General features: G+C 42.2%; 1 protein-coding gene across 1 annotated transcript in view; it reads right to left on the reverse strand.

The window, feature by feature from the left end:
- FOXK1 (forkhead box K1) overlaps positions 1-21,674 on the reverse strand; it is a 55,232-nt gene that overhangs the window by 26,653 nt on the left and 6,905 nt on the right. Inside the window, exon 2 of the mRNA XM_059484228.1 lies at positions 1,949-2,146. Within this exon, the coding sequence (XP_059340211.1) occupies positions 1,949-2,146 (198 nt within the window). The remainder of the gene's footprint in view (positions 1-1,948; positions 2,147-21,674) is intronic.

The following is a 21,674-nucleotide window of genomic DNA, read 5'->3' on the forward strand; positions in this document are numbered from 1 at the left end:
TGCCTCTGGGAAGGAGGAGAGGACACTGTGCCAGCCTCACCCAGCGCTGTGAAGCCACCAAGAGAGCAGAGAGCTGCCCTGGAAGTCAGAGGGCCAGAATGCACAGCTACATGCTCCCAAAGGAGCATTCCCTTCTCAGGCAGAAACACCCAAATCACTTCCCAAGCCTGGCCCACAGGGGAGAGCTGCAAGACCCTGCTGGGGGAGAGGGGAAGGCTGAAGGGGCTGAGCAGGGATGTTTACAAACGTGTCAGGTCCTCCTCTGTAAGAGGAACTAGGAAATGAAAGGGCTTCAGCAAGCGAAACCTCAGATGTCTTTTGAGGTTTTCTGAAGACTTGGCTGGCTCAGCTTCTGCTCGAGACAAACGGATGCAATCATTAATCATCCTCAGTAAACACTGCGTTAGGGGCTGAGCACAACTCAACACTACTATTTCCACTTTCTCCTTATGCAAAAGAAACATTCCCAGGGAATCAAATATCAGTTGCAGGCATATGCCAGAGTCAAAAGATACAGCCTCTGTTAGTAACACAAACCACACTGTGCTGCTTTGCACAAGATGACTGAATGGAAACTAACTACCATATGTTGGCAAAGGAACCATCCCCCTCCCCTCCCAGCAACAAGCTTCATCTAAAAAGAGAAGGTTAAATATAAACCAAAAGCAGTGCCTGAACAGAGGACTAAAACCACAGCCACCTCCAGCCCCCTCTTTCTAGAATATCTGCGCTGCACATCTGTGCAGCTCTGTAAGGCGGTCGGAAAAACCCAAACAAGCCTCTGGATCATGCAAACCCAAACCAGCTTCATTGTGACTCTGAAGTCTCAGTCTCAGCCATGCAGATTTGAATACTACTCACTGAATTAGTGCTGTCAGAAGAGATTTGCATATTATACCTTTTTACAAATGTACAGACAAGAAAACAACCCAAAGGCTACTACTATTACCAGGCACACTCTTGCTATTTTGATGCCCACATGTTTTAAAATTCTAATGCATCATCCTATACCATAAAGTCTGCTTTACTTTACAAAATGCATGGTACTTCAAGTAACAGATTTAACTTTAAAAGATTTCACTGAAACTCTGTAACATCAACTCTTTGCTGAAGAAGAAAGAAAATATTTCATACAGTAACTTGATGTTCATCTTATTTCTAATGCACATCCACTGATCAGATCATTTACAAAACAGGATACTCGCCCAGATGTACATTTAGATTGCTCCAGCCCCTCAGTACATGGTCAGCATCCTACCCCCATTTCCTTCCATTCCCAGGAAACCACGTGCCAATGGCCACCCCGTCCCTAACTTCAGATAACAGCAGCACCACCCAGCAACAACAGAATATTGCTGGGATAAAAATAAAACAGGCAGTCTTAAGATAGAAAGTATATGCCTGCTTTCTTTTCTCCATGCATATAGGTAGCTCTCAATAAATATTTCTAATTCCACTGCCAAATATAGACTCTATATGTAACTCTATAGTGTGAAACCAACACTCAAGTTTACCCTTGAACCCTCTGAGCTCTTAAACAAAATCCTGGTGCCCTACTGCTGGCCACTATAACGTTTTTTAGCAGTCTCCCATCATTTTGAACATCAGAGATTTAATTAGTTATTTTTAATGGGGCATTTCTTGCACCAAGGATACCGAACAAAGCAGGGCAGACAGACTGATGTCAGAGAAGACATTTTTGAGAAGTGAACATCTTACCTGATAGTGCCTGTGGACGTTTACCTTTGAACCCTCTGAGCTCTTAAATAAAACCCTTGTGCCCTACTGCTGGCCACTATAACGTTTTTTAGCAGTCTCCCATCATTTTGAACATCAGAGATTTAATTAGTTATTTTTAATGGGGCATTTCTTGCACCAAGGATACCAAACAAAGCAGGGCAGACAGACTGATGTCAGAGAAGACATTTTTGAGAAGTGAACATCTTACCTGATAGTGCCTGTGGGGGATGGGAGGGGGCTGACCACGCTCCGGAGATCCGGCTCCGGGATGTGGATCTTCAGAGGTGATATCTGAGGGTAAAGTGGCCGAAGGGGATGTGTTGAGGCTTCCTCTTTTACTTCCTCTTTATGGTATAAAGATGTGAACTGGATTTTTATAACCGTGCTAGGGAATCGGAAAGTACATCTGGAAGAGAAGGAAAGGGAAAAGTCAGATTCACACATGATACTGAATGTACTTGAGAGGTTTTATATGCAGTTGAAGCATCATTAATTAATTCAAAGTCCAACATTCTTTACTGATCCTTCTGCCTCGTGTCTTGGGCAGAATTACTGATCATTCATAAAGCTCTGTAAATACTTCACAATGAATCATGGCCATCTAGAGATGAGATGCAAGCTGAAGATTTGGATAAATTCAGTGATTTCCTCAAGGCCATGTATTCAATCAGTGACTAAGCAAGACGCACTCCTGTAACAACAAACTCTTGGGTTCCTGCAATGTATCAAGGACTAGGATCTATTTTTTATTAGCTCACTGTACCTATCTCAGCAAGATCCAAGTCCCTAGAAAGTATCAAACCACAAGCAATAGGAAACAAAACAGCCATAAAGTCCAGATAGAGCAAGAAACAGCCTCCAGGTAAGATCAGAGAGTACTATTTAAAGACTTGTCTCTATATATTGTATAATTGATATCCATTTATATTTGTGCACATGATTTTAAAGGATCATCTAGCAGGTTTCAGATTAAAATACATTACTTTCGAAGTGCCTCCCTTTAGGGTTACAGCTAGCAGGTTTACAACAGGGCCCCTGCAAGCCTGTGGGGCCTCATTCCTTCTCTAAGTAACATTTCTTCCAAATTGTTATTTAGGAAAAAAAATTAATCACACAAGTGCAGCCTTCAGGAGATGCTTGGAAATTCAAAAGGAAATAAGCACTAACATTTTCCATATTTGAACAGAAAGCTTTCTAATTTACAGTGTCTACAATGAGCACAGGGCTGTAAGAGTGAGTGTTCTGCAATTCTTCTTATTGCACTTTAATTAGACAATCATGTGCAATCAATAAAAGCTTTCCAGGAATCATTTCACTGATACTAAGGTTAAAGCAGCAGGAAATAAAAACCAGGTTTCACCGTGGGAAAGGCCAGCAGAGCACAGTAATTGTGCTGGATTCCAGCATCTTGCCTACAGAAGGAAAGAAAGGGATTTGGGTGGTGTTGTTCTAGCACTGTAAGTGCTGGTGTGGGCTGAGCAGAATTCTTTTAACCAGCACATTATTGAATCCTGCCAGGTAACCAGAACAAGGTGACAAGCAAGTCAATCTGCACCTTGTCTTAATGGTGCTATTGACAGAAATGCAGCTCTAAAACACACTCACTTGCTCTTGGTTCTTTGGCACAAGCAGATTGTGCTGTAAGGTAATGCTCAAAATTATCATTCAGGCATGGGCAGCTCATTCCCATCTCCCACCTCATCTCTCAAATGAGCCGGCTCAGCATTCAGTGGCTCTGCTAGCAGGAGTTTGCATTGCATTTAATTCACTTCAGAGGTCCTGCCACCTGCACTCATTAATGCATTAAATAAGAACATCATTGCTGGCAATGCAACCTAATTGTGTTTATCTAACCCTTCTAAACAAGGTTCCCTGCAGACTCAACATGAAGGCACAGCTCCAAACAGCAGCGTCCATGCCTTGCAGTGTCTGCCAGCAGCAGGCACCAACCTCCTGAGGTGAACCTGAAACAAGGATGTTGAGACACTGCCCTGGATTTTAAGCTTTGTACTGCTACATGGATTTGCTTAAAGAGAAAAAGCTCAAAGTCCATATATTTGCAATGAGCATCACATGAACTCAGGCTCAAAAGCAGTACAAGCAAAGCTTCATCATTTCTCAAGGCCTTATCAGGGAAACCTAAGCTGCCTGTCACAGAGTGATGGAATTCTCTGCTGTAACACCAACTGCTCAGCATTTTCCAACACCTGAGTCAAGGACAAATCAGTCCCTGCTCAGCAGTGCTCAGTGCAATCCCAGCCTGCTGCAGATCAACAGGCCTGACTGCACAGAGCCCTAAGGCAGTTCTGCAGCAGGGCTGAGGCCAGGAGATCCCCTCTGCAGCCTCAGAGCAGCGAGGAGCTCTATCCCACTGCCACTCAGGTCTTCCTTTTCAGAAGGAGCCAGCAATGCAAGATCCATATCTCCTAAATTGCTCTGAGATGATGGTAAAGTAACTCCTTAACTCCTTAACTTTACCCCACTGATGCTGCAGCAATATAATAGATAAAAAGTGATACCTGCACCGAAACCACCGTGAGAGGCTGTCCCATCAGCCTGTGAGTGTGGGCAATCTCAAGAAAATTGTTACTTTTCCAAAATCATGAGTGAACCTGAGAAGTGAAGTCTAAAGTAAGGCAGTAACCGTGCTGCCAAGGCCCATCCAGCCCTGCTTTCCCTGCCAGCCTCCCCAGAGCCAGCCATGTGATTTACCCACAATCTCAGCCTGCAACCAGGCACAGAAACACAGCCTGGGCTGGGCTGACTACACCAGCAAACAATTCCTTGGCTGCTGAGATTTTGTTTTTAGACACACAGGCTTCCCAGTTCACTGAAGCAGAACCCAGGATGTACAAGCAGCTTTTGTGGATTATGGTAATGAGCATGTACATGGCCATTTTGTAAGGAACCAGTCCCAGGAAAACCAGGATATATGGATATATGCAAGGGTGTTCACAGCTTTACTAAGTCCTGCAGCCTGCTCTGTGCTGGCTTCAGTACTGACACTGCCTGCAAAGCCAAGCTGGGGTAACATGGCTGTATTTAAGCTTTTCCTGATGTAAAAACCTGCGACCCAAGAAGTGGAAATGCAATGCAAAGCAGATTGTAAATTCCTGCGGAACTCCTCCCTTCCCCCAGGGGTGAGAAGGTGCCCGGGATTAAGGTTATTGTTCCAGTCTATCACAACCACCACAGCAATGCAAACAGGGCCACCAGCACAGCCCAGGCCACTGCTTCAAATCCACACAGCCTAATGCTGGGGAACCGTGTCACTGAGAAATCAGAAAAACATGATTTTGGGAGCATCTTGTCACAGGAAGCTCACTTTTCACACCATTGAACCTGAATGCAATTTTAATAAGCTTTCCTATTGTTCCCTTAATTACCCTCTTTCCAACCAAGAGGATAAACTTAAATTATATCAGGTAGTCCTAATTGGGAGTGAGGCACATTAGTGCAGGACTTAAACCTCTGAGAACTACACTTCTACAGAAGATAAGCAGGACAAGACAGACAACTCAAGCAGAACTGAGCATGCAGTCCTTAAGATTACTGTATATATTTCAGGTTATTTAAACTGAGTTATACTATTTGATCCATGTTGCATGATTCCTATCAAAGATGCAACAACAACTTTTACTCCTGCTTAACATTTTCATTATGAGAAAAAGATCAATCTGAAAGCAAAGATTAGACTCAACATAAAAAGCATAATGAAGTTAACTGGTATTTTCAAGGGTGCCCAAGAGACAATTCTTTCACGCCCCTCTGAAATTTCCAGCTGATTAGATGGATGAATTAATGGTCTGCAAAATCTTTGGTCTTGTTATGGGCAGGAGGAGCCTGCCTCAGTTACAGATCTGCTGAGTTTACTCAATAATCTGCGACAGACAGACACGTGCTGCAATCAATCCCTGGCCACAGCAATCATATGGACTGAAATCACATTTACAGTAAGGCACATTCATCAGTTCCTTGTGGGTTCCAGTTTCTCTAGGATGCCTCGCAAGGCAGTGAGAATAGAAAGCTTTTCTCTTTTCTTTTTTTTTTTTCTTTTTAGTTTGTGTTAAAACTAAAAACACACAAGCAGCCTCCTCAACCTCCACAAACTGGCACAGAAATTCTTGCCTTCTTGGACTACAGGCAGGAGAGTCACAGAAAATGGATTGTTGGCTCCATGATGCCTGCTGGAGCGCACAGAATCCATACAAGTGGCTGAATGCATGCTATATATACATTGGAGACCAAGGGGGAGAGGAGGAGTGCACATTCCACACATGGCTACAGTCACATAAAAGATGTTGCTAGAATTTTGTTTGCTTGTTTTACACAAGACAGATTTTTCCAAGAGTTTCCTGGGTGAGCTCCTCTCACTGACAGCACAGCAGCTCCCATGCTATTAGGCATCCTTCATGTGGTGAACCAGTGACAGTGACCACAAACATTTCATCTGCATAAAGTCTGAAAATAAAGTGCTAGGAAACACTAGACTTTACATAAACAGTCACCCTACAGCAGACTTCAGGAAAGATGGTTAGGGGAAAAAACCCAACAAAATGACTGCATCCCCTGCATGGCTCTATTAAAAGCAGACATTTTCCTCCTCCTCAAAGCACCTTTTACTCACAGATGCAAAGGGAATGGAGATGCAGTTGCCAAAACATAGTACCAGGTTCAATAGAAGCTATTACAGTCACTGACTTCTTTGTTAAACCACCCTGAGTTCTGTTAGCACCAAATGACTTCTGCTAAGATCTGCTGCATGACAGCAAGAAAAGGCTATTTAAAGATTTTAAAAGGAGGCAGGAAACTGTGCTGGATTTATGCTTTTACACTCACACTGAGGAAAAGCACATTGACAAAAGAAGACAAATCATGAGAAAGCCAAGGTGAAACATATATATGAAATATACATATAACATGCATATATAAAACTTGGAATGATATTTATATATACTGTAATATATATATATATATAAACATAATGTAGTATGTTATGTTATATATAAACATCATTCCAGTTCATCATGCAAAAGGAATAACCAGAAAAGTAAGCTGGAACTACAACACATGTGTTGTAATCAGCAAGTTGGTACCATCTTTGTCTACTTTATCTCACCATAATTTATGAAATCCTGTTATTCCTGAATGTTGGGGGTATAACTGCACCAGGAGCATCTGTGATACAGTGCTGAGATGCAGGTCGAGCAAGAAACATTGTAGGAGGCGCTCTGTTAAAAATATCACTTTTTACAATTTGAATCGGACAGCACCACAGGCCCCAGGTTTCATTCAAAACCTGCTTAAGCATGACTGTCTGCAAGAGCCCTTTTCTTTTTCAGCATGCAGATACTGTAACCACCCTGCTGACACTCAGTATCTCAAGCTTTCCCTCCATCACCCTGACTTTGCGTCAGCACCGGTGTGACCAGCAGGACCAGGGCAGGGACGGTCCACACCTCAAACGCTGTGTCCAGCTCTGGACCTCAGTTCAGGGAGGAATGGAAGGGCTGGAGCGTGTCCAGAGCTGGGGAAGGGTCTGGAGCATGTCCATGAGGAGCAGCTGAGGGAGTTGGGAAGGGGCTCAGCCTGGAGAAAAGGAGGCTCAGGAGGGAACTTCTGGCTCTGCACAGCTCCTGACAGGAGGGGACAGCCGGGGGAGTCAGGCTCTGCTCACAAATAACAAACAACAGGACAAGAAATGGCCTCAGGTTGTGCCAAGAGAGGTTTATATTGAACACTGGGAACCATTTCTTCACCTAAAGGGTTGTCAAGCACTGTAACAGGCTGCCCAAGGCAGTGGCAGAACCACTGTCCCTGAGGGATTGAAAAGATGAGTGAATGTGGCACCTGGGGACATAGAGGGATTTAAAAGACCTATGGATGTGGCACTTGGGGACATGGAGGGATTTAAAAGACCTATGGATGTGGCACTGGGGGACATGGTTCAGTGGTCTAAAGCTGGGGACATGGAGGGATTTAAAAAACGTGTGGATGTGGCACTTGGGGACATGGTTCAGTGGTGCCACTGGCAGTGCTGGGAGAATGGTTGGACTCAGGGATCTTAAAGGTCCTTTCCAACCTAAACAATTCTGTGATGTGAGGGGACAGTAGTCCAACTCTTGAGGATGGGGCAGTTATCTCTACAATCAGTAAATACCTTGGATTCAGCAGAAGTGGCCAGCCAGAGCTCTAATCACAGCACACGTCATGATGATACAGAACTGTGCCATTACTGGCTAAAGTTTGACCAAGAGTACCCACAAAAACCCTTGTAAAAGTAAAAAAAAATCCCAAACAACCCTCATGAAACAGCTGTTTCTCTGTTCCCTGAAATTTCTCTGAAAATCATTAGTTTTGTGCCAATAACACATAGCTCACCCCAAAGAAGACAGCACTATTTCCATGCACAAAATTCCAAAATCATGTTGGGTTTCTCAGAACAAGTGAGAATTTGCTGTCAGTCATCTCATGGTCAGACTATCACCCTTACCAGCTATTTCAAGATACCTGACATAATTCTATGGAGAGCAAGACGGACAATTGTCACCCTTTCAGTGAATGTGTACCATAAATACCAACATTTTCAGGCTACAATCAATGTGCAGGTGCTGCACAGAGCAGCCATTACAGAAAACTGCCCAATTACCTCCTGTAACCCATTTTTCTTTCTCTTCTGTAACCAGCTAAGCAAAGAACCACAAGCCTGCATCTATGAAAATCCTAAATCCACTCCCTATTCACAAAACCCTTTGAAGCAATGTGAAAGGACGTGTCTTGGACAACATAAAAGACTCACCGGGAAAGTTTAAGCACCTGTGCATCAAAAATGAAACTAAATTTGGTTAGAAAAAGATAACAGTTTGCTTCACTTAACTAAACATATATCTAAGCCCTGAAGGTCTGCCCACAGAGAGATAAGCAGAGGTCTGCCCACAGACTGAGATAAGAATTACTACCTGAGATTCTAATTTCTTCAAAAACAAGGCTCTGAGAATTGCTGTGACCTCTGCAACAGCTGAGCTGGGAGTATTTATTGACCAAGACTTGTTGCTTTGTGGTGCTGCACTCTGCCCAGGGACAGCAATGCTTTTCAGAACTTCAGCTTTTCTATAGCACAAAACCTCACTGCATCAACTAGTACAAAACAAATCACTTCAACTGCAAAATATTGGGAAGGATGTCTCCCATTTCAGTAAGTAAAATAACCAAATTAATGTTCTCTACCTTCACGAAAATAAAATAAACCCTTACATCCCAAGGGGAATAATCAACACAAGTATTTTGCTCAAAATGATTATGTTGCTTGAATTAAGCAGTCTGAAGCAGCAAGGTGGGCAAAAACACAAGTACAAAAACCACCTTTCAATCACAAGTGAATTAAAATGAATATTAGTTTGAACAATTGTCATAAAACCATACAACAAGCTCTCCAAGCTGTGTGAGCTGTCACTGGAGATTAGGTACTATTCACCCCTCCCTTGCAATAAAATAATAATAATAATAATAAAATCATCCAACATTTCCTGTTCCACTCCCTACCCTACAATTTTTCCCCTAAACAGCTCAGTAAGCAATTCCAGTAAGAAGCCAGTTATATCACCCACTTGGGTAGTGCTATCTCCACCAAACAAAAAACTGCACTGAGGCTACAGAGAGTTCTGGAGGAAAGAAGACAGATGCATTTTACTCCTTTTAGTCTAAATACACATCACAAGCATGTGCCTATCACCATGGTAATTTAAGAGTCACTATAATGCTTTTCCTTACACAACTCTTTGGCTATGGGACACAGACAGTGTAAGTGCCAGAGTTTTGAGAGTGCTTGGTTCATTTTGGAGATTACTGCAGTCTAAAAGTAAAGGGTTTTCAGCATTTGCTATTTCCCTTTCAACTGTTCTCCTGCTCTGAGCAGTTTAAGCAGAGAAATCATATTGAAGACCTGCCCATAAAGTCCTTTATCAAACACACAGAGAAATACCTCATGGCTGGTAAAAATCACTTGTATACATGAAGAGATAAGCAAAGGGTCTGCAAGTAAATGGTGAAGTCCAGAACCCACATTTGTTCTTCCTGTAATGAATCAACTCAATCTGAAGAAAAGCAAGACATGCACTTGGCCAAACAGCAGCAGGATAAGGAAATAAACTGCAGAGCTGCCTGCAAAAATGCCTCTGGCATTATCCACTATTGTTCATGAGAGGAAAAGCTAGAAAAATCACTGTTACTCTTTGTAACATAACTGACAGAAAACTAGATTTAAAAAGCACTGAGATCATCTGCAAATAAAGGAGCACAGTGATCTCCCCCACTGCTCCAATGACAGAGCAACCCATTGTGATGTTTGGTCATAATTAATCTGTAAGTCACCACATGAGTTTAGATCTGGAGGACTGGTTCCTAACCTCAGAGTTACCCTGAGCTCACAAAACACTTGCCTTGCATGCTTTGCAGCACACTCACTGTATTTAATATGTGCTGTCATGTTTAACACTGCAGATACACAAAGGAGTTCATCTGTCAGCCAAGACTGAACCAGAACTGCCTGTGTGCATATGAGAGTGAGCTCATGTTTGAAATAATTAGTTCAATTCAAAGACAGTGGTCTTACTTCTACTTCATGAATTTAAATTTTCTTCTGTAGGGAATTTCTTAGAGAAAAAGTTCCAGCAATTATTTCTCTTGCCATGTTCCACCAGATGCACAAGTAGCTGAACATCAGTGTTGTGGGATCCCTGGCATTGCCTCAGGTATTGTTCCTGTGCTAGGAATAATGTAAATGCAGTTTTAGTAAAGACAAACTCACACTGAAGTCATCAGGAACTCCTCATATCCAATTCGGTGGAATTTTTATTGACTACCCTATAAATTCCAGATTACTGGAAGGATTTTCTGTCTTTCCCCTGAAATACATCTGAGTTAGCTGGAAATCCTAATCTTTCCCGGACTTGCTGGCATGAGTAACGGGAAACTGGGTAAAATTCTGTGTCTCACATGGATGGCTCCCTGGTTTTGTCTGCCTTAAAAATAATCTCCCCAAAGAGATATCAATTGTGCCACTCAATCTCATGTAGATTTATTTTAACACAATCTAAACCTGATTCTCAGCTGTGAGAGGCATTTCCTTCCCTCCACCACCATTTCTTCTCTTCTGCCATTTCCTCTCAGTCTCACCCTCGTGCCAACAGTACCACCCCAACCTCTGCACAGGAAGGCAAACCAGGTGATGGAATATTTATACATCTCCTTTTTGGTGGGACTAAGTTGCCAGGCAGATCAGATCCCTTAGCTTGCCTTCCAGATGGCACCACCAGCACAGAAAAGGTGGAGGGAAAAATATCAAGCAGAGAAAGGAGAGAAGAAGGTACCAGCAAAAATGTTGCAGGTTTGTCATGGACTATAAAAAAGACAGAGCACGTAACCACAGACTCAGATTTAAGCATCACATGATCCAAAGACTGCATTCTCCTTTCAGAAAACAAACTGCAATTCATTCATTTTGAGAAAAGCTCTGGTCTTTATCAGGCAAATCACATCAGCCACATGCTGATACTCTCAGGCTGGAAATTTTCAAAACTTCCTGAATCAGAGAAGTCACCATTTAAAAAAAAAAATTCAGCCTAATTATTTCAAATCCCAAGTCACTCAGCTGTGTTCAAGGGGACCAAACAAAGATCCAGAATGTTTTCTGCATTCCAACAGGAGCCTCCCGTGGCCGTGTACCCATGGCAATCCTCCCATGGCAACTGGCAGGGCCCGTCTCCATGAGCAGGAGTGGGTTTGTGTTTATCTCAGATGGGATACACAGGCTCTGCATGCTGCAAAATCAATGCTGTTTAGAACCTTTGTGCTTCCTGAGCTTATTCACTGAATAACCTTGAGAGAGCAAGTGCAGTAAGATGGCTGAACAAGGATGATGCTTCAGGAAAATTCAAAATTGCCATTTCTTGATCACGGTCAAGACCTTTTCTTTATGTTCCTTGTTACTGTTTAGCTGGAATTGCATGCACAATAAAGGGTTTTTTCCCTTAATGAGAAGGCACCCAGGTTACACTGGGATTTGCGTAACACTGCAGATCACCAAGCTTAAAACCAGGTACCCAACACAGCCAGACAAGATTTCAGATGGGCAAAGAGCGTGTGCAGGCAAGTGTATCTACTTAAAACAAATACTACCAGCAGCATCAGGCAAAACCACAACTTATGAATAGCTACATCTCTTAAAAGCACCAAGTAAATTAGCTGTAATGAATGTTTCTATTGAGCACAGTTGCACAGGGCTTCCCTCTATGCCATTTCATCAAGGTTCAAACAAATTGAGAAACACTTCCACACAGAGGCAGATTTTCAAGAAGGTATTTTAGCAGACTCCTTTTGAAGACAGCAAAGCTCACAGCAAAGTTTGGCCAGACTCTGGGATTCTTCTCCCTGCCAGCAGCAGGCACACACAGATGTACAGAGAAAATATCTGTGATCCCTCAGTCCCTGCAGACATCCCCTGACAGCAGCACTGCACTGCCCAGCGCAGGAAAAGGCAGCGAGTGACACTCAGCCAAGCAGGTGCTGGGGGGGAAGGAGCATAAACACCCCCAGGCTGGTAAGAAAGGCTAAAAAGGAAAAGAGATCCCAGAAGCCCAAGCCAAAGAACTACAAAATGCTGGTTTGGTTCATTTATTATCTTCTTTAAAGCACGCAGAAGATGATAAGCATTTTTGGTTTTAGGCTCCAACAAATGGATGCTAAAAGTAAAACCTTTAGGAGGGTTTGCTCTGTAAATATCGTGCTGTGAAGATTCAACAGTCATTTTATTCTACACATCTTTCCCACATTTTCTTATCTTTTTTAGCAACCCTTTCAATGGCTGTCAGAGAGCTAATGGATAAATTGAGTTAATTTTTCATTCAAGTGAGAACATTGGAGGCTGCTTCACACTGGAGAATTAGCAGTGAAGATTCAAGAGCTGTATTTTTGTATATATGTCTTTATTTTACATTCCTTACATCTCTTTATTAATGTTCTGATTTCACTCTTTGAAAATTATTTGAGACATCAAGCACAGCTTCACTTTCAGATTCTCCCCTTTGAGTAAAACAGCACAGAAAAGAGAAAAAAAGAGCAAACCAGGTAAGATATTATAGGTGCTACTTCTTCAGTGTAATGAAACACTGCAACAAGGTCAGGGAATAAATTCATGGAGTATCAAAATAGCAGCTCACAGAAGAGCAAGGGAGAAACTGCCAGAACTGCTGAGAAGGGTGTTTCAATCTGCTAATGGAGAGCCAGCAGGAATAGCAGGAGGCTCCCTCTGAAGTTGCCACCCTGCCTGAAGAATTACCATTATCGACAGGTTTTCTCCAGATTCCACTGTCCTCAGCTTGGCAGGATGCATCTTGTAATAATCCTGCTCATCCCAATGCCAAAATAACCCCAACTAGAAGCTGCTCCAGCCTTCTCCAGAGAGCCATCAAAGTGCAAATGGTCAGGAATGTGCATTTTCAAAAATGAATTTTCTGAAAGTTTTTCAGCAGCAACTATAAGCCAGCCCTAAGTGTCTGTTCATTCACCTTATTGTCTGCAAAAAAAGCTGAAGGGTATTCTCAAAATACCATCATTATCACCAGTTTTTTACAAACTCAATCCACACCTGACTAGGATTGATTCACTTATCTTTTTAAAACATAAAAAGCTTCAACTACTAAAACTTCTATTAAAATTGATCCAGAAAAATCTTGACAATTATTTCCAGACAAATTATGAGCATGCTGATGTCAGAAACCATGGTATAATCAAAATAATGTAATTAGTAGGCTTTTATGACAACACCATTAAGGTGAAGGGTGTTGAAGCCCACCACAAAAGTCACCTCTGAAATACTGATGACAACACAACATGGTTATTACTGGGTGCCCATCCACTGGGCAGAGAGAAACAAAGAGGTGGTGCTGTAATTGTACCTCCCTCAGCTTCACATTTCAAAACATTGGAGTCAGCTTCAAAATATGCCATTCATTCCAAAGCAGGAGCACTGGGCACAGGGCTGGCTATCAGAACACAAATTCCTGCTCCCTTCCCAAGTGCTCCTGTTGCTTTGCACACCAGCACACTGCAGGTCAGCAGCACACAGGGCAGATTTCATGGAGTACAGCCAGGGAAGAGCTACCTCAAGTCTGCCAAGGTGCTAAATGTAGGAGCCTCAGGTCTTGCCTACACCCACAAAAATCAGCTTTCAGATCAAAATAAATTAATCTGCATCGATGACATCTACCTTTTGATGAATATTGGGTAGGGGTTTTGTTTGATTATTTTTATTAAAGGCTCCCCAGGGTGAATTCTGGCCCCACTTCCAGCACAGCATTACAGAAGCTGCTCTGTTCTGCTGTCTAGTCCTTACTATAAACAACTTCATGTCTCTGAGCACAGTTAAGTTACAGTGAATTTTTTTCTGTGTGTCATATGGCAAACCACATCTTCACCCAGCACCACACTCTGCCAGACAATTCCACCCTCTCATTTATTCTGCCTTTCAGCTTTTCAGTGCTGAAAAGCCCTGCAGTTGCATTCCCAGGGGTGTTAACAGACCTGCAGAGAACATTTAGTAAGATGTCCTTAAAGGCTAAAATTAACCATAAAGCTGCTGTTTATTTTGAAGCCTGGGAACAGGGAGGTGTTTTATGTGTCAGAACGAGTGGCCTGACATCAAAAACCTGATATGAAAGTTTGCCACCGAAGAAGTGGGCTGGCACAAAGAGCAGACGAGGCTTTCATTTAAATGAAGTTGGCTGCCTGCACCAGAAAGTTTCACTATCAGCACTGCAGATGCCTGATACCATCTGTAACACACAGCAAGCCTATTATGTTATTTTGTTGTGTGTGTGGTTGTATACATAAAAATAAGGAGAGTTAAGAGACTTTATATAACACACAACAGCCCGTGTACCATGGCTGCTCTAATCAGGTATTCCAACCTGTGGAGGTCTAGATCCTATCTTAACCATTTCTGTACCAGCCAAGAAATATTTATCTTCAGAGAAAACGTAAATTACGTGCAACACGTGTGTGTATCTCATTTGTATAATCAAATCTCAGAAGTGCAAGAATCCCTTTCCATGTTAGGCTAATCAATCTGTTGATTTTTTTACTATTTTGTCAATATTATGTTTTATTTTTTTTTCCTAAAACTTGAAAATTATCAGTATCTGTGACTTGAAAATAAATAACCAGAACTTAACACGCTACATATAGACACTCCAAAAGCTAAATAGTTATCTGGTTTGTACATAGCTAAGAGGGGCAGGAAACAAATTGTTTTAGTTCCAAAAAGGCTTTTTTTTTAATGAAATCAGTATCTTTTTGACTCTAATATTTCTGTATTTTATTTTCCTAAATACTACTGACTTTCCAATCTTCCATATAACCGCATTGTTTGTCAAGATGTCTTTTTTAAAAGGATTACCACTTAAAACTCCTGTAGGTCACACCCCCTTTAGCATGTTTCAAATCCTGACTTCTCTCTGTGGAGACCAGCAAGCCTCTCCCACCAAGAGAAGAATAGAGATGCCCTCCTCAAGAGCCAAGGGGTGTTTCCAGAAGGCCAAGCTGAAGGGAAAGGAGTGCATCACCTACACAAACCGCCTTGCTCGAGCTTTTACTGTGTCACACAAAGGGAAAAAGGCTGTGCTGCCAGGGATCAGGCCCCTGGCAGTGATTTTGGCCAGCAGCCTCTGGGACAGACCAGGGCCATTGCACAGACACGTGGACAACGTCAATAACATCACTATCAGCTGCAAGTAGACACAGATGACCAGCCAGCCACTCCCTCCTCCCAGCCTCCTTTGTGTCAATAAATCTTACCCTGGCTGTTTGACCAATGTTTAATCATAAACAGTTGGGAACATGCTCCAGAATATAAACAAAGGTGAGTAGGAGAAAAATGGAGAGTGCAGTACTGAGAATCACTGGCCACTTGCTGCTGAGCCAGGTAACAGAGAGCAGAGAAACAAAGAGCTGCTGGGGAACAGCACACAAGCACCTGGTGCTCATTTAAAGCAATGACCATGCAACAACATTAAAGTATCCAGGACTGCAGCCACGGAAGGATTTCAAGGACTAAATGCATTAACATTCTAGGTTCTCTTAAAAACAAACAAAAAAGCAAAAATTAAATTGCTTAGAACACCCACTCAGATGCATGGAAATAAACTACCCTCATTGATCTCATCCCACTGCGATTTACAACAGTCATCTTGATTCCCTTCTGTGTTGCTAATCAAGCTAAAATTAACTCCTCTCCTGCTCTCCTGCTTACCACACATGCTGGAGCCACAAACATCAACACAGGGGCAGCAGGATCAATTGTTTCTCTCTACAAGTGCAGCCCACCTTGCTCATGTGGTAAACGTGTATTTAGGATTTACAGGATCTCTCTCCAGGGATTTTAACCACGTTTATCATGGGGCTGGGCAGCTGTTTAGACTGGGTGACAGAATAAGTAGCTTTACACTTCAAACACTCCTGAACAACTTCTAGTCATTACTGGCCTCTATGGAACTCTAAAATAGGCTGCAAGGAAATGGGGATTTCAGTCCTGTTCAGCCAGTGTCCATCCTGGAAGAATCAACATCACACTTCTCACTCCTACTCTGACTAAGAGCTGAGATGTGTCTTAAGGCAGCATCTCCACACAGCCCTGGAGGACTCTTCATTCCCAAAAGTTTGGGGCTTATTCAGAGGACACAGAGCTTTGTTTATATGGTTGTCACTCTAACAACACTGCTAAAAACAAATATCATATCTGAGTGTTCAGTTCTAAAGCAGCTTCATTTTAGATCCCAATGCGATGTTTCAAGGGAAAAATGCCAAAGCAAAACTAAATCCCAACCCTACCAGATAACAGCCATTAAACAAAGCTGAAGTACACATCAAATTGGCAGGACTGTGGAGTGGAACAGAAGTTTCAAAGAGAAAAGCACTCCATGGAGATAAATATTCTTCAAGTGTGTGCTTGACAGCATCCTAGGTTTTATGGTATTGGAAAAACACAGCACAGTGATAAACAAGGTTAGTCCACCCACCCCCATGGTAACTAGTGACCCACTAAGTAAATCCAAGTGCACAATGAAAGGCAACTCTTATGAAACAATGCAGGATGACATTTAATTCTGAGTTCTGCCCTGGCCACCTCATCCTGCACTGATCCTTCCTCAGACATCAAGTTCTGCACTGTAAGGCTGAAATGGCAGACACTGCACAGCCTTGGGTCAGGAACAAGTTTTGCTCAGCCCTTTCAAGGGCTCAGAGGTCTGACGTGCAGGATTCCTCATTTCCCACTTTCCCCAGCCCTAAGGGAGCTCTGCCAAACCACAGCTCCCAGTCCCAATGACAACACGCAGCCCCTGGCTGCTCCAAGGCTCCTGGACTGTGGCTACAATGGCAGCACCAGGCAGTGAGTCCGACACTGCTCTCCAGAGATGGCACAGAAACACTCAGCACCAGCTCTGGAACACACACACATGTACCCATTTTCTGCTGCAGTGAACCAGAAAAGGCTGCCTAGCCCCCATTCACACTCAATTTTTCCCTGCTCCAAGATAAACCTTAAGATAAGAGCCTATGTCTGGCTTCCATTCTACCACAGCAGAGACCACAAGAGTGACTCAGCCTCCGCCACCACCTCTCATTCCTTCCCTGCTTCTGTGAAATTCAAGAGCCCTTCTGAGAGTCTTTCCAAGCCTCTGCTGGTCTCACTGATCTTGGTTAAAATGAAAAAGGTCAATATTAACTATTTTCCTTCTTTGCTCATCTTGGCAGAAGCACTCAACTATGTTTCCCCCTCAATCATAAACCACAATTAACACCTACCTCAGTGCCAAAAAAAAGCCCCATCTGCACCCACGTTCAGAGGAACTTCCCTATACCAGCTTCTACACAGAGTTCTGTTTTCAATAAGAAATTAAACAGTACACCTAGAATTAAATATGTACTGACAGAATGGAACTAACTGCAGGGCCACAGTTGGCCTCTACAAGAAGCACTGGTTATTCATTTCCATACCTCACTCAATACCAAGAATTTTAAATCTTTGCTTAACTGCCATGGAACTTTCAGCTGGCTGCAGATCCTGCCCCTTTCACCACACAAGCCTGGCCAACTTCAATTCTACCCCCATTTTCATCCTAACTCCCATTTCCTCGAGAAGACCCCTCCTTATTACTACAAGCATCCAGACTCTTGGGGAATATTTGCACCCTGGAGAATAAGGGGAAATTAACTGTTTTAAAATAGCAGTTCATAAAAATCTCCTAATAACCTTTCCAGAGAGAGGCACTTGTTTCAGCATCTTTGCTGGATACACTAGAGCAGTTTGATTCTCATGTAAAATCTTATTTACAATGCCATCAACTTTCTTCTAATGGGCCATTCATCATAGCAGGGTTTGCTATCAAGTAGCCAGCCCAATACCTTGAAAGGTCTCACACAAGTCATTTAGCACACTCACCCTTCCAAAGTCAGGGAACTACCTATAAACACATTAGGAAAGGCTGTGCAAAACGAAATCACCTCAGTAAAGCTCAGGAAAAACCTCCTAATTTCCACATATATATGCCAGAAAAAGCCTGTGTGTGGGATGGTACTAACCTTTGAATTCAGTCAGGCTCTCTGAGAGGGCTCGAACACGCAGAGCACGACTGTGATGTATTTTCCTTTGAGGCTGGTTCAGTTCATTTAGAAAGTGATTTGGAAAAGCTAATGTACTATTTATGTATGTTATAAAAAACTACCCATATGGAGTTAAAACTTTGCAAAATGTTCACACAAGTCCGTTCCACTCCCTCTGAAGACATTTCACAATCCATTCAATACCCAGTAGAGGAAGCCAGGATTACTGTTTTAAAACAGCTCTGAGGGTAGTTTAAATGTTTTAAAAGCTGACAACTTCTAGACTCAGAGCCAAATAAACATTTGGGGCAACAGTCTCTTACACAAATGTCTACAAAGTGACATCCACCTGCATCCTTCCAAATACTGACATTTAAAATGAAGGATAAAAGAGAATCCCAGGCACAACCTTCCCTCCTACTAAGAAAGAGAATAATTTTACTATGATTCAGATGATGATGATGTACTGAATTGGCTTGTGAAAGACCACCTAGCAGGACGTGGTTAAGATTGCAAATAATAAAAACAATCACAAGATTTCTAAGGTATTTTAAATTCTGGCAATAAAACTGTGCTGAGGGGTTTAGTCCTTGAAAAGAGTTTAACCAACTGTAGTGACAATGACTCTTGCAAAACACAGCACATGTGCAAGTTGTCACCCCAGTGGTTTCGTTATTTTTAAACTACAAAAATTTTGGAGAGTTATCTTGTCATATTAATGGCATAGTTTAATGCTCCCTTTGCTTCAGGAGAATATACAGAATTAGGGAAACACTTTAGTGGATGTACCTTACGTGGAAGATTTATATGAACTTAACAGTTTGCAGTATCAGCTTTTTGGGGAACAGTATTCTGGCCATTTTCTGCTATAGGATTTTAACAGGAATTCTCATTCTTGCAATAGAGAACAAAGCAGGAAGAAACTGAGAAGAAACTGCAGTCTCTTGGAGAAGAGGATGTACTCACTTTGTGACAAGAGACCTCACATTCAGAATCAATATCCACCAAAACAAACTTGTTTCCCAACTTCATCCTGTGGCTGTTTTCAGCGATTTTTACACAATTGTAAACAGACGATGTGCAAGTCTAAACTACTGGATTGTGCCTATTTTCAACAGCCAGTCTGCATATGCTTTGTTTACACAACATACACACAAAAAATGATAGCAGCTCTTTTACTGAACCACTGGCCATCAGGAATTTTCTCCTAGGAATTCCTATGCCTGAAGGAAACGTCAGTGCTCGCCTTAATATTCCATAAAGGCATTAGCAGCAAAGCATGTGCCAGCCTTTGACTTCCTTTGCAGGTCTTCCCAGGACTAAAACAGTTTCATTATCTTGTCTCGTTAGACAGTGTCTGAGGGAGAGATGGGAAAAGAAGAGCTATAGTAATTATCCAGCTGAATGGACAAGGCAGAAGGAGGCAAAGCCACCCAATTGCCAGGCTTGTTGAGAGCCAACACCCTTTACACACGGTGGGCAGGCAGCCACCAGCACCACGTTACAGCAGCCATGAGACAATCAAAAAAAGGAATGAGATCAATAAATAAATAGCAGTTGGAACATCTCCCACACCAAGAGCCTACCCTTACTGGCTTGGGCTACGCCTCAAACTGAACATGAAAACCAAAATCATTTTTGGCCTACCCATCAGGTAGAGACAAAATTTGCTTTCTGTTTCTAGTCCTTTCCTCCTCCCACACAATCAGGATTCCGAGCATGTAAGAGTCCAGAGTTCTTATGCCCTCGAGAGAGGAAAGGCCTGAAGTTGCTCAAGAACAATTCCTTTAGCAAGTGCACAAACTGGCTCTGCAGGGAGTCCAGTCCTGCTTAGACAAACTGTTGGTGGCTGCTGTATGTGGCCTAAAGGGAGATAGAAGATTAAAACAGTTTGTGTGGGAAGATTTCCCAAGGCTCTCCTTGAAGTGGCACGAAGCAGAAAAAAGGGGTACAGCTCCAAGGTTGTATTTCAGAGAGAGGGGGAGGGATGTCCTTTTCCACAGTGCTTACACCACCTCTGCAAGGCTTTTTGTCTCCTCATTCTGTCCTAAAAACTGGAGTGGATTGTACTTGCACATGAAATGAGGCTCTTATGCTAGAAGATTCCTGGGGCAGGATAGTAAGTGGTAACAATGTGCCTAAAGTTTCCTTCCACTTCTCCTCCTATCCTAATCACACAGCATATATTAACAGAACCAGACAAAGACTGTCCATCTTTGCTCCTTCAGCTAAGGCAGAGTTCCTAATTAACTTGTACATTATTTCTCCCCAACTGTCAAGATGTCCTCAAAGAACATGAAAATTACATATCTGGTACTTTTAAAGGAGGGAGGAAAACCACCAAAGTAAATTGCACACGCACAACAAAGGACAACCCAAGAAATTAAACTCGCTTTTAAGTTACTAAAAATAGACAGGATGGGAGGAAAGGGACTATCAATCAAATCTTAGAGTTGCTGAATATTCAAAGAACAGCCTTGTAATAGACTGCTCTCTCAAGACTGCTTGAAATTTTTATGATAAAAAATGCAGGAGGACATGAAAAAAGGAGCAGAAGGACAACGAAGAGCAAAATACACATGACAGAAGTGGATACATAGTATTAATTAGGCCATTAAGATACTTAAATGTTTTACTGTCCAATAAAATATGTATTTCATAAAAATTAAGTGCCATGCAGAAGGAATGCACACATGCATTTACTGAGCTGTTCTGAAGAAACCAAAGATGTGAATTACTAGCAAAAAACATTTGTGTACAAGAGTGAATAGACATTAGTAAAACTGTATTTGTACTATGAAAACAAAGAATATACAATTGGATAGAAATTTTCACTCACATTTACTTAAGGGAAAAATTCATCTGCTCTATAAGCATCGCATCAATCTGCTTTTATGAGGAGTCTGCAGTCAACTGAAATAGGGAGACTTATAAATACTTGAAACAACAGTTCAGTGATTAATACTGAATTATTGACTGAAGTGAATGCATTAAGACCAGACAATAATTTGTACTCATAATTAGTCGATTAACCACGTCTGGAAGTACATCAAGATGCCTTTCCATAGCCCACATTCAGGAGACAGAAAAAAAATACTTCAGCTTTTTCATCTTGCAAATTTGTCAAAGAAAAAAAATCACTGCAAAAATGACACCTCCACATTTTTTCTGATTTCAGTTTTGCAGTCAGAGCCCATCAGCCATTTCAGATGCATAAAACAACATTTTAACCTAAGTTTACCTGTCAGAAAACACTGCACAAGCTCAGGGGACTTCTT

This window comes from Ammospiza nelsoni, chromosome 17 (assembly GCF_027579445.1).
Source record: "Ammospiza nelsoni isolate bAmmNel1 chromosome 17, bAmmNel1.pri, whole genome shotgun sequence".
NCBI lineage: Eukaryota > Metazoa > Chordata > Aves > Passeriformes > Passerellidae > Ammospiza > Ammospiza nelsoni.